This window comes from Delphinapterus leucas, chromosome 3 (assembly GCF_059928025.1).
Source record: "Delphinapterus leucas isolate spDelLeu-1000000601 "Yukka" chromosome 3, BTC_Dleu_Yukka2, whole genome shotgun sequence".
Classification (NCBI taxonomy): Eukaryota; Metazoa; Chordata; class Mammalia; order Artiodactyla; family Monodontidae; genus Delphinapterus; species Delphinapterus leucas.
The window spans coordinates 60,795,347-60,809,432 of NC_143131.1; the positions used below are offsets into that span (position 1 = coordinate 60,795,347).

At 34.2% G+C, this 14,086-nt stretch overlaps 1 protein-coding gene across 6 annotated transcripts in view; it reads right to left on the minus strand.

Annotated features, from left to right (window-relative positions):
- CERT1 (ceramide transporter 1) overlaps positions 1–14,086 on the minus strand; it is a 126,302-nt gene that overhangs the window by 80,245 nt on the left and 31,971 nt on the right. For all 6 annotated transcript variants that reach the window (XR_016392707.1, XM_089909031.1, XM_030759710.2 and 3 more), the window contains one exon: positions 7,581–7,697. Coding sequence is in view for 5 of the 6 variants with exons in the window: in XM_089909031.1 (XP_089765157.1) it covers positions 7,581–7,697 (117 nt within the window). In the remaining variant the exon portion in view is untranslated. The remainder of the gene's footprint in view (positions 1–7,580; positions 7,698–14,086) is intronic.

A 14,086-nucleotide genomic window follows, 5' to 3' on the forward strand; every position in this document is an offset into this window, starting at 1 on the left:
TAAAGACAACAGAAGCAAAATCATTTTTAAGCTATTAGCTAAAAAGATGTGTTTGGTGAAAAAGAGCAGTTTTGTGTTCCTTGATACTTTTAAGAAACATTTTCTCCCAGCTAATGTCCAATATACTCAGCAAGTAAAATTAGAAAATAGTTTCCACTGCTGTCAATATGCGTAAGCCATGCCACCCACCATTACTTTTCCACATCAGATATAGAAAAAGCAGAATCCCATCTGTCCTGGTGACTGTCAGAAATCTTCCCTCCTGATTAAATAAAAATTCAAATACAATACTGAAACACCGTTTAAAAATTAAAAAAAGGACTTCTATAGCACACAGCCTCATTTTCTTTAATATTTTCTATAGTAACAATATGGAACAGTTATTCAACTCTAGATTAACTGTCTTTTTTTAAAATTTCTTATCTAAAGAAACATTCTGCAAGTAAATTACAGACTAATAAAAGAGAAATCAGCTGAACATCTAGTAATATTTACCTAAATTGTTAGTAGCAAATATGTGGTAAGCATTACAAAAACTTGCAAGTTTGGTAAACTCTATACAAAATTATAGAATACCTTTTCAGAACATTTTATTTGTGTAATTGCCAATCCCACTCTATCCTTTTAGTACAAGTAAATATACAATTCATTATAATTGGACCTAGGGCAATAGTAACCTGGAGTAAAAAGGCAATCGGGTTTTCTCAAGACATTTACTTTAGGAAATGCCAAGAGATCAGGGCAGATAGTGGCAGGAGTTGAAGCTGAAAAGAAGCCGAAAGTAGGAAAAGGTCATGACAAAGCAAGGAAAAACAAACTAAGTAGGACGGGAGAGCAAAACACAGATAAACAGGAGCCATGAAAGAGAGAAGAAATAACAGAATGAAACTAAGCTACATTAACTGTAGGTGCGGGCAGGTGATTGAGTAACTGAGTTTTGTTAACAATAAAAGCACTCAGAAACAAGTGTACAGTTCCAGCTTTCTTTGCAGGTAAGGCATTATAAATTTTCTTGGTTCCTGGCAATATTCCCATTTTTCAAGGTAACATGGGTTGGTCTGTACCCCCTGTACCCTAAAAAGCTTAACTAAAAATGGATGAACCTATGACATCAATACTTGTGAGATGTTTTCAAACTTTCAATACTCACTTGATCTAGACAGACAACTATGCTCAGCTTTAGTAGATTCTACGAAATTGTTTCACCAGTTTACACCTGTTGTACTACAGCCTCACCAACCCTTGGTGTTACATCTTTTTATTTTTTAAGCCGCTCAGATGGGCATATGCTGGTATCACTGCTTTAAATTTGCAGTGATGACTAATGACACTGACTACCGTTTCATATGTTCATTACCCATTTGGATATCCGCTTTATGAAGTGCCAGATCAAGACTTTTGGCCTTTTAGTTTTTTAATTGTGCTGTGTAAACTTTTCTTGTTGACTGATAAGACTCTCCCTACCTTTCTGACATCAAATGTTGTCAAATTATTTCTCCTCAACTAACCACACAGTTAACATGATTAGCTACCTAAATATCTTTATTCACTGTTCCATGTAAAATCCTGATTCTTCCTTTACTATCTTGGTAAAAGATAAACACCTTCCTCAGATAAAAGAACCTGGTTGAAAACTACAAATTAGTGACATTTATTCCCTCTTTTTAAGATGATATACTTCATTAAGTATTTAGGCGACGTATGGAAGGACAAATGCAAATGTTGGCTCAGGTGAATTCAGCTTTTGCATGCAACAAAATTGTAGGCAACAGAAACTAAAAAAGTTATTTTAAAAGCCCTTGACAGTAGAATTATTTTTATTCCCAGAACGCTAAGAATATAAGTTAATACCATGTTTTCTTTCTTGATTTCACCAACCTTTAAAATCATGGTAGTATGACACTATCTACATTTAGGTGTTAAAAAAAATTTACTAACCATGTATGGATTACTGCAAGCAATTTAGCAATTAACTCCCACTGTTAGAAACTAACCAAATTTCTTATCTTGAGAGAAACATCCAGAGACATAATGAAGGTTTTTTGCTGGTTAATAAAGTTCAGTTGTGATACCACCTACTTGGGTTTTTCTACAACTTATTTGAGAAAATGGCAAAGGCCTGACTACTCCGGCAGCTAGTTACTGGATTTTCACTTCCCTCAAAAATTAAAATTCTTGAATGTAAAGGAGAAGTAAAATTTGATTCCATCTTCATCCCTTCATCACTGTGGTAATGATGAAAATAATGTAAAAGAAAAATTGGTTCTAGTCCACTGACCCCATGAAATTACTTATATAAAGTGTACACTAAAAAATAGTAGTTTTAAGCCTTTGCCAATTAATCAGATTCAAAATTGCAAAGCTAAGTTTACATGATAATCATTTATAAAGCAGACAAGTATAGAAAGAACCTCTAGAATCTGTTAAGAAATTTTTCCAGTATTATAGTTGGTTGAAAATGGCAAACGGGGGACCTCGCTGGTGGTCCAGTGGTTAAGACTCCAAGCTTCCACTGCAGAGGGTGCAGGTTTGATTCCTGGTTGGGAACTAAGATCCTGCATGCCACACATCGTGCGGTCAAAAAAAAAAAAAAAAGGCAAACAGAGATAGGATGACTTTATATGACTTTGATATTTAAAAAGCGCTAAGAAGAAACAGGTATATTCTGCCACCTACCTATTTAAAAATACTTTTCTAATAAGTTTATGTCAAATTTAAGACAAAAACAAGTAAGGTGTCAAATAAGCAGAAACTGCTCCTAAAAGTAAAGAAAAAGCACCAAGATCAAGCTGACCCTGACACACCACAGGAAAAAGAAAACTCATTATGGCAAATAGCAAGACAATTTTAAAAAGATCTTTAAAGTGAGTCTTGGGCATTGCTTAGGTTGCTCAACTGTGCCAATCTTTTTCCACATAATTTCCTGGACAGAAATCCCTTAACTTCTCAGGCTGAGAATAAACCTTTCTTCTGAAAGTAATAAAATGGAGCTTCACATATGAATTAGTGGGCCTTCACAAAGGAACAAATGCATACACATTAAATTGCAAAACAACTGCCTGTAGATTCTCACCAAAGAAAATCAACATCTGTAAAAATTACCTGGATTCTTCCTCCCTAAATTGTGTATTTTCCTATGACTCCTTTTATATCAGATAATTTCCAAAATATGGGGAATATGGGTGGTCCATGACCACCAAAATTTCAGGATCTACTAAGGTTGCTCCCTTATGGAAATAAGGGAATGTCATGATTACCACAAACTCTGTCAGAGCCAAAAAACTTAACTTTCCAACAAGATTCTTATATCTGCTAGTGCAAGGAGAGCCTTCCTGCTAGTTTTTTTTTTTTTTTTTGAGGGATGGGGTGGTGAAGTAGAGGAGCCTATTTCTTTCACGGTAAGAAGAAACCGTGTTTACTCAAAATCGCACACATTGCAACTGTAGAAGATTCCAGGAGTAATCCTATAATTCTTTTAAATAGTAGCATCAACAGATGGTTTATCATATTTCCTTTATTAACTAATTACGCAGAAAACGCTCACAGAAGCCCTTAGATAATACATAGATACATCTTTACTAGAAATATATTAACTTATCCAAATAAAAAATAACCATCTTAACTTCACATTCATACAGCTCTTTGTTTTCAAATAATTTTCACAAACAAAATCTCGTTCAACTTCAAAGACAACACGGCAGATGGCTAAGAGATTAAAAAAAAACGCACACCCTGTCTTTAAAGATTTATTTAGTGTTGTCTCAAATCCTAAGGAGAAATGCAGAATATGAATGGATTCCACATAATAAAGCCAGCACACTATTGTAAATAAAATTACTGGTCTGGTATACATATGCCCTTTTCCGTATTTTAAATTAAAATAGAATCTTTGAATTTAACAATGACCTCAGAAATACCTTTCTTCCACAGGGGCTACTTGTCTAATGTCACAGTTAACTATACAATTTCTAATATATTGAGAAAATTTAAATCATAGAATCATCTTTTTAAAACTTCGCTTGTACTGAGCAAGTTATGCTGGAATGAATACCAAGGAGGACAAAACAACAGAGCTAGACAAAGAACATAGAACCCTAGTGCATTTCTGTCAGTGATCATTCTAACACCAACCATGAAGATAAAAGGGTGAAAAAAAAACCTCCAAAAATTACACATTTCCCTCATAAAACCTGTTTTACAATGTCTGGCCATCATAAGGACAGGTGGTGCCATGGAAGTAACTCTGAATTGAAGTGAGTGAGGTGGAATGATGGGAATATTACACAATATTATACAATATTCTTGATTTATCACAATTTGGTTATTTTGCTTGCTTGTTTGTTTTTTGTGGGGAGATGTGTGGGGGGGTATATACTGCATTATGTCATCTCTTCTCCTTTAAGTAATCTACCAAGGTCACACAACTATTATGTAATAGTGCCAGGATTTAACCCCATGTGTCAGGCACCAGTATCCAGTGCTTAAACACTACAATAAAACGTTGTTACGGCAATCCATGGGCAGAAAGATGTGTTCATATTTATCTTGTATATATATGGTAGCAGAACTCAGATGACACACTCTAACCTGCAGGAGGTGAGCCTATGGGAATTATTTTCAAACATTCTGCCAATGGTAACTGATAGAAAGCAGAATCAACATAAAATTGAATCCTAAGTAGCCACTAGCCAAAAAGTAGTATAATCTCTGGCAAGTTACTTAAGTTTAATCTAAGCCTGTTTCCTTGTCTGTAAAACAATATTTCCCTCATCTCTCAGGATAGTAGACAGAAAATAAAGCACATGAAGTACATAATACAATAATTAGTACCTGGTGACCCTCAATAAACAGCAGCTCCTATCACCATCATCATCATGCCTTAACAATTTGATTTTAATTTTGAATATCAATATAAGAATGCTTGCTTAAATAGTAAAATTACTAAACTTAGGTTCCACATTAATAGTCTTAAGTGATTTTGAAGAATGAATCAGGATGCACCTCCTCACTACCTCCCTGTTCCTGGTCTATGGGCAGAAAAAAAAAAAAGAAAACTTTGCTGGTTATGTTTGGTGATAGCTCTTGAATTTTCTCCCTCCTATGTTAGTTTAAGAACTCAATTTATTTTTAGAATTCAAATTCAATTAAAATTTTCACTGATATGTTGTTTAATTGGTACATATCACATGTTTTACATTAAAATTAAATAAGTACTAATAAGAATAACAATTAACAATGATTTCTCCTTGTCTATGAATAAACCATATTTAGAAATCAGAAAGCTTATACAATGTATCTGGAACGCTGTTGTTGAACCTATTGTCTAAACTTAAATTCACCAAAAATCTGTTATCGAGCATTAAGTCACAATACTCTGAGGGAGACCCAAAGATTATATTCTATCCATTATTCAAGGGTGCAAAGAAATCAATGATATGGAAGAAATATATGCTTTATGCATCATTCTACATCCAAGGAGAAAAAATAAAACGAGAACCTGCAAAGATTCCTGAATCAGCTTTACTAAGAAGAATGAGCAAAATAAAATACGCTTAATTAAAACAGAGAAAGCTAGCATTAAGCCTTTAAAGGTCATCTCAGATATAAACATATAAATTAGTTCTACTTAATAATGTCTTTAATCAGTAGGAAGAGGGCTGGCCCTGATTAACTACACAAAATAGGCCACTCTCCTTATATGCACATTTAGCAACTCTCATTGAATGTAGAACTCTTCATCCATAAAAAACATGGTATAATTTTAGTGAATTTAGTTGTGACTCCCAAAACCCTTTCTTCTTCCACTGTGTCATAAATGGGAAAATGTATCAGCCACTCTGGTAAGTAACCTTACATATATTATTTCATGTGTTCTTAAACACATTTAGAAGAAGTGAATTGTCAGGCAAGGTCACATATGTCGTACATGGCAGAGGCTGCAGTGCCTTGTATCCAGGTAAGCCCAGCTCCAAAGCACTGAGATTCTGGAATTCTAGCTCATCTCTCTTTTATTTATTTATTTTTATTTTAAATTTTTATTTAACTACAGTTGATTTACAATATTGTATTAATTCAGCTATACAGCTTCAGATTCTTTTCCATTATAGGTTATTATGAGATACTGAATATAGTTCCCAGTGCTATACAGTAAATCTCTGTTGTTTATTTTATATATAGTGGTGTATATCTGTTAATCCCATACTCCTAATTTATCCCTCCCCCTCTCCTTTCCCCACTGGTCATCATAAGTTGTTTTCTATGTCTGTGAGTCTGTGTTTCATAAGTAAGTTCATTCGTATCTTCTTTTTAGATTTCACATATAAGTGATATCATATAATATTTGTCTTCCTCTATCTGACTTCCTTCACTTAGTATGATTATCTCTAGGTCCATCCATATTGCTGCGAATGGCAATATTTCATTCTTTTTATGGCTGAGTAATATTCCATTGTATATATATACCACATCTTCTTTATCCACTCATCTGTTGATGGACATTTATGTTGCTTCCATGTCTTAGCTATCGGCTCATCACTTTTAAATAAAAGAAAACTGTTTCTCATTTTTAGACTGTTTTCTGAGGTAATAATATCAAGATAACTAAGATTCACAAAATGTTTTAAAGCAATATAACTCTAAAGCTAAAACAAGGAGAAAAAGAAAGCATTACACAGTCAGATTTCTTTAGGCTGGGAAAAATTCATAATCAAGAAATAAAAGCCAATGCATGATCAATATCAAGAAGAATGTGCCTGTAGTATCCCAGGTCAGACTGGTTTTTCTTGTTGTGTTTCTGTGTGTAGATGTTTTGTGCCTGTTAAATAACCAAAACAGGTGTTTCAACTAAACTCTGTGAAACCCAAATGAACAAGTACAGACAAGTATATGAACAAGTCCAAAGTTTTCTTAAGCCACAATCAGGAGTGGCATGGTGAATTTATAACTCTCCCTATTCCTTGTTTTACCATGATATACTGAATTAGCTAATAATGCATACTTATTAATATCATGTATTTCTTTAGTCTACTTACCAATTATTCATAGCAGAAGTCAAAAACTAGCTTTAAATTACAAGAATATGGCTTATACATTTAGGTAAGGAAGACTTTCTCAAGGTTTACTAGAAAATTTCATATTTACAAAAATTTAACAATTTACAAATGTTTATACTAAGAATATACCCAAATGGTTACAAACGACAACAAAAATTAACACTGAAGCTTTCAAATGTTAGGATTTTAAAATTTGATGTTATTTTAAGAATCCTTTTATCCAGATCATATAAAAGGCAATCACTATGAAGCAAACCCTAAATATAAAAACCAAATTTGTTTTATATAAAAGGGCATATTTTGTTTTAATAACAATTAAAAATACTTATCACAGAAAATTCCCTTAGTGTAACTCAAGTGTTAGAAATAAAATTATTTCAAAAATTTACACCTGTACCACTTTAATCTTTACCACCCAAATCATGTTCAACTTTTCAGGAACATATATACATCTCAAAGTTATTTTAAAGGAGTTACCACCAGTCTCTTGCCTAGGTCTCTACGGACAGGTAAACATTGGAGACCCACCTTGTGCTGTTCAATGGCATCTATCCACTGCTGTCTGTGATCTGGATCCTGAGCACGAAGATACCAAACACTATCATTTACACTAATATCAAAGCGACATTCATCAAAATCATGAGGCTGTGGACAAAAAGGAGAAAAAAAGCAAAGTTAATTATATTCTTAGAAGTGCTACACCCTACAGCAAAAACATGAACTTACCCATTCTAGCTGGTGGGAGATTCTTGTTATTCTTTTATTTTTCTACTCAAATAATTTTTTTGAAGATATTTCAAATAAAGAGCACAACAAGGGCATAGTTACCAAAAACTAAGTTTCATTCACTATTCCCACAAATGAGTTGACACATAAACTACAAACATATTAAAAAAAAAAGATATTTTTCATCAAATACTTTGAGTTAGTTTAACTAGTGAGAATACTACTGAAAGCACAATTTTAAAAAGGGCCAAAGTAAGTTTTATGAAAGACGTTTACTAATTTTTTTCCTGCCTCCATTATTCAAAAGTAAATTCTCATCATCAATAGTTTTATTTCATTACATTTGATAAACAAGATATTTTTATAACATTAACAGTTCCTCCCAAGTATTTCAAATTAACTTCTAGGTTTTTACACATCTTGGATCGCAACAGCCAGGAGAGCTTCCAGTGAAAAGCAAAAATAAAATGAACTTTACATCAGACCTATGTTGGATAGCTAGAGGAAACTGCTTCCATCAAAATGTAAACATTAGTAAAAATGTCAACTATTTGGTTCAGCGTTTCACATTCTTCATAAGAATATATAAAATATTTTATATACTTGTTTTTCCACCAGTGAATAAGTTCAAATATGACAGGATCTATTTCACAAATACCACCTCTTCTTCTACTGGATAAAGCACAATCAATTTCCTCTCCTGTGAACAATCTTAGCCTTAGAGGACAGAGAATCCTCTCTGGTCAATGTAACAATAAACTTATTTGCTGAACACAATCTACATACTGTGTTTACTCTTTCCCCCTTTGACAGCATCAATCTTTTATCTCCTTATCAGTTTAACAAAAACAATATGAGATAATTCCACAATGTCTTTAGCCTATGAAACAATTTCTCTTTTAAGATTAAGACAACAATTCATGATTCTGACTGGCTGAAGGATACAAGTTAAACTTTCTGAATCACTATGTGATGGGCATCATAGTTAGGACTACAGTGAGAGATAGAGTGTGCTACAGAGAAAAAAGGAAAAAACAAGACAATGCATACCCCGCTTCAATAATTATGAACACAGAAATACATAAAATACAACATTTAACACTCATAAATATAATGACTATAAATTTAACTGAAAGCCAAATATTCGTAAATCTTAAGAATGGAATCCAGTTATTGAGAAAAGCTTCTTGGAGGAAGGGAAGCATATATACTATCTGAAGAACTAAGTAAACAATTTATCTAATCAGTCTACTGTTCTAAAAAGCAGAGAGGTTTTTAAATTTTTACTTCATAATGATTATTATATTTCTAGTAACTATTCCTGAAAACGTTTTATATTTTATATTATGTTCAATATTCTCATTAAAGCTTTAGAAAATAAAAAGAAGTAATATTTTTTTTTGTTTTTTGCAGGGGACTGTTTTTTGCAGGGGACTGTTTCGAGGGCTCCCCTCGGATACCAAAATTTCAGATGCCTAAGTCCCTTATATAAAATGGCTCAGTACAGTCAGCCCTCCTTATCTGCAGATGCTGAGCCAGTGGGTATGGAGGGCCGCCTATAGTTAGAAATTTACTAGTTTCTCCAGCAAATACTTTTTCCAGCTTTTATACCTTCAAAATTTCCTCACAATCTTCCAGAGAGTCCAATGCCACATTTTAAATATTCCTAAAAACAGGAACCTGCTATTAAGCCTTCTCTGGGTGTGAGTGACTTAATAAAACCTGAAATCAACATAAGCAAACTTTGCCATTACTAAATCTGTTAAGTATATCAATTATGATTTCTTCTCTCTATGTTTCAAAGTTTCGATATATGGAGAACTTTAAGCTTTTAATAGATAAAGTTATACATAGGAATGGAATAAAATGACAGTCTACAAATCTAGAATTAAAGAATTTGAAAATTTCATTTGAATATCATACATTTATGAGATGCAATATCTCAATATCTGCTCAAAGAGACAGAGTTGGCAGAAAGTGTACACAAAGTAGCCATTTCTACCATCAACAATCTGAGAGATAGGTGGCAGAGAAAAGAGATGTACCAATTTTCAGGTGATAGGGAGTTTGTGAATAACACAGAAGGCTTGAATCCCTAAAAAGTGAATAAGTGTAGGAAGCTAAGTCTACAAGGCAAAAGAAATGACAGATTTGTTGAGGTGTGTTTAGGGGGATAAATCAAAGCCTAGACAATAAAGCTTACATCATGTCTCAACACACACACACAACCCCCTTAAACACATAATACAACAGTCTCCCTTTACCTAAGAGGAATACATTCCAAGACCCTCAGTGGATACCTGAAACTACAGATAGTACCAAACCCTATAGATACAGCTTACCCATAAACGATACTGCGATTAGGGACGTGGACCCTCTGCACAGTAGAAAGCCCAAGTGTCTTACAGTCAGTCCTCTGCATCTGGGGCTCACCAACCTTGGATTCAACTACTCTCGGATTGGGTAGTACTGTAAGTAGTATTTACTACTGAAAAAATTCCGAGTATAAGTGGACCTGCGCAGTTCAAACCTTCGTTGTTCAAGGGTCAACTGTACTATGTATTTTCCTATACAGGTATTAATGAGCAGGAAGTATATACAGCATGGATATACTGGACAAAGGAATGCGCCACGCCCTGGTAGGGACAGAGCAGCACACAAGAGTTTTCATTATGCTACTTAAAATAACATACAATTTAAAACTTATGAATTGTTTATTTCTGGAATCTTCCATTTAATACTTTCAGACCTTGAAGGTAACTAAAACTGCAGAAATCAAAACTGCTGATAAAGGGTGGGGTGGGGGAACTACTATAGATAGACTGCTTCATTCAAACACAACTGATCTTGTCTTTATTTAGAATTTCATTGTTTTGTTCATTACGCATTACTCCAAAAATATGCATTAAAATAATATTTATCTTGATTACTGAGTTTTTTGATGCTCTCTTACATTTTACAACTGAGGTTAGCCCCTCATTGGTCTCATCCTAGTCCTAGCCCTGACAGACGATTATTAGAAGGAAACAAATAAGGTATAAAGGCCAAAAGTAGATGAAAACTACAAGAGGTGGTAGACTGTAAGAGATGACATGAGCTATCTTCAGGAAAAAAAACAAACCATAAACTTTAAGGAAGAGATAAAGCAGCAGGCAATGAGAAATAAGCTAATAGAGCTAAGAAAAAAGAAATGAGTTGAAACCACATCAGAAGCAGCAATAAAAAGCAAACAAAGCTAAAAGGGGCATGGTGAACAGACCTGAGAAAAATACAAAGTGAAAGAAATATAATAATGAGTGAAGAAGGAGGTCAAGCAAATGATTTAACTGGTGTTTTGAAAGGGGAAAATTTAACAAGTGTAACAAAAAATTCAAGGATACTATCTTTTCTTTAAATAAAATATTCAAGTTACAGATCAGACATACTATGCCCAGGAAAAATCAATCTGAGGACTTATTCTGTGAAATTAGTTTATTTAAGAATAAAGAAAATGCTATAGGAACAATGTTTCTCAAGCTTTTTGCATTATCACCCCGCACCCTGAGAAAAATAAATTCTCTTTAGTGAGAGAAAGTAAACAGTAAGAATTAAGATTTTGTCCAGTAGGTTCTTCCTGGAGGGCCACTTAGGTATTGTAATATCTAAGATTATTTCACTTTCCCAAGAACCAAGTATCAGCCCCCACTGAGAATGAGAATGCATGCTATGGAAGAAAGCCAACTACATAAAGGAAAATGTAGGTGGGCCTCATTCTTTATCATGACAACATTCACTGTTAAGGACGAAAAATAAACCAAAAGGTGAAATGGCATTTATATCCACTCTTTGCCTGTCTTGTTAGTTCTTAGGGCCACTATAACAAAAATACCATAGACTGGGTAGCTTTAACAGAAATTTCTCACAGTTCTGGAGGTTGGTCCAAGATCAGGGTGTCAGCGTGGGAGGGCACTCAGTGAGGGCCCTCTTCCTGGTTTACAGATGGCTGCCTTCTACATGTGTCCTCATATGGAGGAGAGAGAGCTCTCTGGTCTCTTCATTCCCTCATAAAGGCACCAGTTTCACCATGGGGGCTTTACTCTCATTACCTCATCTAAACCCAATTATGTCCCAAAGGCCTCATCTCCAAATTACCATCACAGTGAGAATTAAGGCTTTAATATATGTCACAACATCCACTATCAAAAGAATCTTCTAGGAACAAAAGAGGCATAAATCCACAAAGAAGAAGAAGAAAAAAAGTTACCAACAAAATTTAAAGTTGGAATGTGATAAATGAATTAGCAGGCCTGAAAATGCTGAAAAGTAAACATCTACAAGGGAAAAGAAGACAAAACAAGCCAATGTGTATTGGAGGCATCAAGTAGTCCTAAAGATAAAGGCATGGGGAGAGCTGAAAACAGAACTGATCAAAAGTCATTAAAAGGTGCAACTAGACCCCTGGAACCCCATTTGCCCATCCCTCTGTGCAGTAACATTAGAGGCCCCACCTCTCAGAGAGATGATATTGGGTATAAGATGAAGGGACATTCCTCCACAGCAGGAGGAAAGGAAAAAAAGCAGTTAAGGAAAAGTATTCATGTTAAAGGATTCCTCCCCTTACTTGACTCCCAGAAGGCTTGCACCCATGCTTGCTCATTCTACCTCCTTCTGCCTATAAGGAAGATTCCTATATTTCCTTCTATAGGAAAACTAAGTAATCCAAGAGAAAATAGTAATAATAATTTAAAAAATAGTAATAATATAGTAATAATATTTAAGGGTTTCCTACTCAGGCCCTTAATCAGTATGAAAATTCTAAACCGTGAAGATGAAGAAATAATTACCTTTCAGAACTGGAAGATATGCTTCACCAAAATGAAGGAGTAACCAAGAGAAGTAAGAGGCAATTGAGATCCAGGAAAAGAAGCAGCAAAGGGACTTCCCAGGAGGACATTAAGGAAAATGCCAGCAGCAGAATTATGCAGAAGACAGAAAAGTCTAGATTAGAAAAGTATAACAGGATGCTTTAGAAAGGATTTCTCTAGTGGGAGAAAAGTAGAATGAAAAGATTATCTAAAAAGTTAAACTCAGTGGAGAGAGTGTAGGAAGATTTAGCTAGAAATTCAAAGAAAGTCAACCAAATTTTTAATAAACTTTGTTGGTATATAATTAATGTACAATAAACTTTTCCATTTAAAGTGTACAATTCAGGACTTCCCTGGTAGTCGGGTGGTTAAGACTCCACGATCCCAATGCAGGGGGCGCGGGTCTGACCCCTGGTTGGGGAACTAAGATGCTACATGCCGCGCGGCATGGCCAGAAAATAAATTAATTAATTAATTAAAAAATAGTACAATTCAATGTTTTTTTCACTTGTATATAACCATGAAATCACTGCCACAGTCAAGATGGAAATGTTTTCATTTCCATAACCCCCCAAGGATTGCTCATGCTTGTCTGCAGAACATTTCTTCCTCTGTCACCAGCTTCCAGAAACCAAAGATCTGCTTTCTTTCACTGTATATTCGTTTTCATTTTTTCTAAATTTATATAAATTGAATCAGATAGTATATACTGTTTTTACTCAGTATAACAATTTTGAGATTCATTCATATTACTGTTGTCTTATAGCTCATTCTTTTTATTGCTGAGTAAATTATGCTGGTGTAACATATTCTACTTATTCATTCACACCTGTTTTTGGACAACTATTTACAGGTTTTGGAATTGTGAATAAATTTTTTGTGAAAATTCATGTATTTGGGCATAAATTTTCTCCTCTTTTGACCTAGGAATGGGCTGGCTGACTCATAAAATAGGTATACAGTTAACTTTAAGGAAATGCCAAAAGTAGCTGCACCATTTTACATTCTCACCAGCAGTCTATCAAAGTCTAGTTACTCCACATCCTTGCTTGGCTTAATTATGGACTCTCTATTCTGTTTCATTGATCTAAATGACTATTCTTACTCCAATAACACTGTTTTGATTATTGTTGCTTAATAGCAAGTCTTGAAATCATGTGGTGTTAAGTCCTCAAACTATGCTCTTTAAAAATTGCTTTGGCTAGCCTAGGCAGTTTGCATTGCATAATATATATTTCCAGAAAAATTTTAGTACCAATTGCATTAATATCTTAGATTTTCTATAGATTAATATGGTAAGATGTGATATCTTAATGCTGAGCCTTCTAATCTATGGACATAATATCTCTCCAATTATTTAGGTCTTCTTTATCTTGACAAGCTCACATAGTTTGCAGTTTACAGTGTACAAAGTACAGTATACAATGTTAGACTGATTCCTAAAGTATTTTTTTATGCTACTGT